Below are 2,730 nucleotides of genomic sequence, written 5' to 3'. Positions count from 1 at the left end.
ACATAGCTGGACATAGCAGGGTTCAGCAGGACATTGCGTGGCACCACAGCTGTTTGTGTAACAGCTGACTGTTTCTTGCAAGAACAAAGTCGCTCCTCCATCTCTGCTCTTTCTTTCCACCACCACCAAAGCTTTGAATATTCACAGTTGATTAGTGCCAAAGCTTCGAAGCGCAAAACATGATATTTAGGACATTATTATTGCGTACTGGAGACATCGGGGTATTTTTGGCATACTGCAGACTTTACTTTTGCTTGCATACAACATGCTATATTTTGTCCAAATCCATTCGTACTGCTGGTGGCAAGTGGTTTTGAATACATCCTTAAAGCAGCTTGTTGGTTTGCTGATAAAATTTGTCGGCTCTGGTTTTAACAATGCTAAAAAAACTATTAAACCCTCACTGATTTCTTTTCTTATTTCCAGGTGTTGGGAGATGAATGACAACCCTGTCCCCGACAGACTGATGAACTGGCCCATCATGGCTTCTGTCATTGTAAGTTTCGCACCAACATCTTATTATAAGGAAGGAGGTTATATAGTGTAGTTCAGTTTAAGAACATTTTTTCTGAATTGTAGTGGTAAAGTATGATGTGGCATGAAGAGAAAAGCCTCAAACACAAGTACCTCGAATTTGTTTTCTCAGATTCTGATATTTCTGATGTTGAAGAACAAACTTTACTTACTTACAGGTCTCTGTCTTTCTTTCTTTGTGTATTTCTCTAAGATCAACTTCATCCTGTTCATCAGCATCATCCGGATCCTGGTGCAGAAGCTGCGCTGCACTGATGTCGGAGGAAATGAGCAGTCACAATACAAGTACACATTTCACCGCCGACCTTTTTAACAATTAGGTTTTTACATTTTAGAGCGATCTTAGGTAATGGAAAAAAACTTCTAAACACTCAAGTCTGTGCACATATCTATTGGATTTTGCTTTCATTCAGAGACTATTTGGCTCAGAAATGAACATTTAGTCAATAACCGGAGCATTTGAGAACATTGTTGGTGTGACGTGTGTATGTGTGTTTCCTCTAGACGTCTGGCGAAGTCCACCCTCCTGCTCATCCCTCTGTTCGGGGTGAACTACGTGGTGTTGGTCTACCTGATGAAGCCCACTGACAGAAACATGGAGCGTATCAAGATCGTCTTTGAACTCGGCCTCGGATCTTACCAGGTAGCAAACAGGATTTTCACAGACTCATTCATGTACGTGCACATTCCTAGATGAACAACTTGTCTTGAATCCTTTGTTGTGCTGGGCTGAGAATCCATGGAGGATGTCTTTTTGTCCACTTTTGGAAAGACATGAACCTCAGTGCCTGTTTATTCCCTGTTTCAATCATAAATAGAACTTAATTTCTTGTTTTCTAATTCATTTGTTACTTTTATCTCCTCAAACCTCGGTCTTAGCTCAAATGTGATATTTTGACACAGACCCAGACTCGTGTCTGACTTCAGAACTAATCTGATGCTCAGTTTTTAAAACTGAAATGTTAATGTTTAGTAGGTAAATATCCTCAAAATAAACAGCTAAGACCGATGACTTAAAAGTAATTTTTGCTTTCATGTCAGAAGCCTTTTTGTTAGAACAGTACTTGCTCTTTTGAAATGTAATGCTTCACAGTAACAGTTGTGTTTGTGTGTGTTTTAGGGTCTAATTGTGGCTGTCCTATATTGTTTCCTCAACAGCGAGGTGAGTCTGCGCACACACACACACACACACACACACACACACACACACACACACACACACACACACACACAGAGTATTTCCAAACATCAAATCCTCCGCCTCACACACACACACACACACACACACACACACACACACACACACACAGATTTTCCAAACATTAAATCCTCCGCCTCACACACACACACACACACACACACACTCACAGACACACACACACAGATTTTCCAAACAGTAAATCCTCCGCCTCACACATAGACACTAAACTCTTCTTTGTTGGTACATAAAAAGGTCCAGAGCGAGCTGAGGAGGACGTGGAGGAGTTTATCCCTCAAGCGTTACGTGGGGCGCGACTACAGGCTGCACACAATGTCCGTCAGCCGCAACGGCAACGAAAGCTCTCAGTTCCCCAGGAACTCCCGAGCCCAGTCCATCCTGCAGACTGAGACCACTGTGCTCTGACCGAGGGGGGAGGACGGAGACCGCCTGTTTTTATAAAGACGTTCAGGACTGATGCTTGCATTTAGGCTGGTACAGCAAGAGAACAAAGAACATTAAAACCAGAACCATTGAAGAAGTTCTGTATTACAAAGAAGTTGTTTGGTTTTTGACCCGCCTTAGTAAGATGGAGACATGGGATTCAGCCGGTGTTAGTGTTAGTTAGTGCTAGTGTTCCCACTGGAATTTTACTCTTCAGGATGGAACAGGATCTGAAACTGTAGACCATCATGGGGCACAAAACCTATTCAATAAAAGAGATTTATTTCCTTTAAATTAAATAAATGAATGAATACATAGGGACAAAACATACATCCCATGAGATTTTCCATACGTCTATCAGGGTTTCTACGAACAACTGAAACAGATACTTGCCTTGTACAGAGAATGATTTAGTATTTTATGTCTTGTTTTTTTAAACACTTGAGTGTATTAATGTTGGTTATGTACATGTCGAGGAAGATGTATAAGCTTTTGAACACAACTGCAAATCTGTGACTCCATATGTTTATGTATAAAAGCTTCTTTCATAGAGA

General features: G+C 41.1%; 1 protein-coding gene across 1 annotated transcript in view; it reads left to right on the top strand.

Annotated features, from left to right (window-relative positions):
• Positions 1–2,730, top strand: part of LOC117938276 (vasoactive intestinal polypeptide receptor 2-like) — a 34,106-nt gene extending 31,376 nt beyond the window's left edge. Inside the window, exons 8-12 of the mRNA XM_034862799.1 lie at positions 427–496; positions 728–819; positions 1,039–1,177; positions 1,655–1,696; positions 1,988–2,730. Coding sequence (XP_034718690.1) covers positions 427–496; positions 728–819; positions 1,039–1,177; positions 1,655–1,696; positions 1,988–2,158 — 514 coding nt within the window. The 3' untranslated portion in view covers positions 2,159–2,730. The remainder of the gene's footprint in view (positions 1–426; positions 497–727; positions 820–1,038; positions 1,178–1,654; positions 1,697–1,987) is intronic.

Source organism: Etheostoma cragini, chromosome 22 (genome assembly GCF_013103735.1).
Source record: "Etheostoma cragini isolate CJK2018 chromosome 22, CSU_Ecrag_1.0, whole genome shotgun sequence".
Taxonomy (NCBI): domain Eukaryota; kingdom Metazoa; phylum Chordata; class Actinopteri; order Perciformes; family Percidae; genus Etheostoma; species Etheostoma cragini.
Note: the sequence above shows the minus strand (reverse complement) of the source record. Positions and strands in the feature narration are given on the sequence as shown.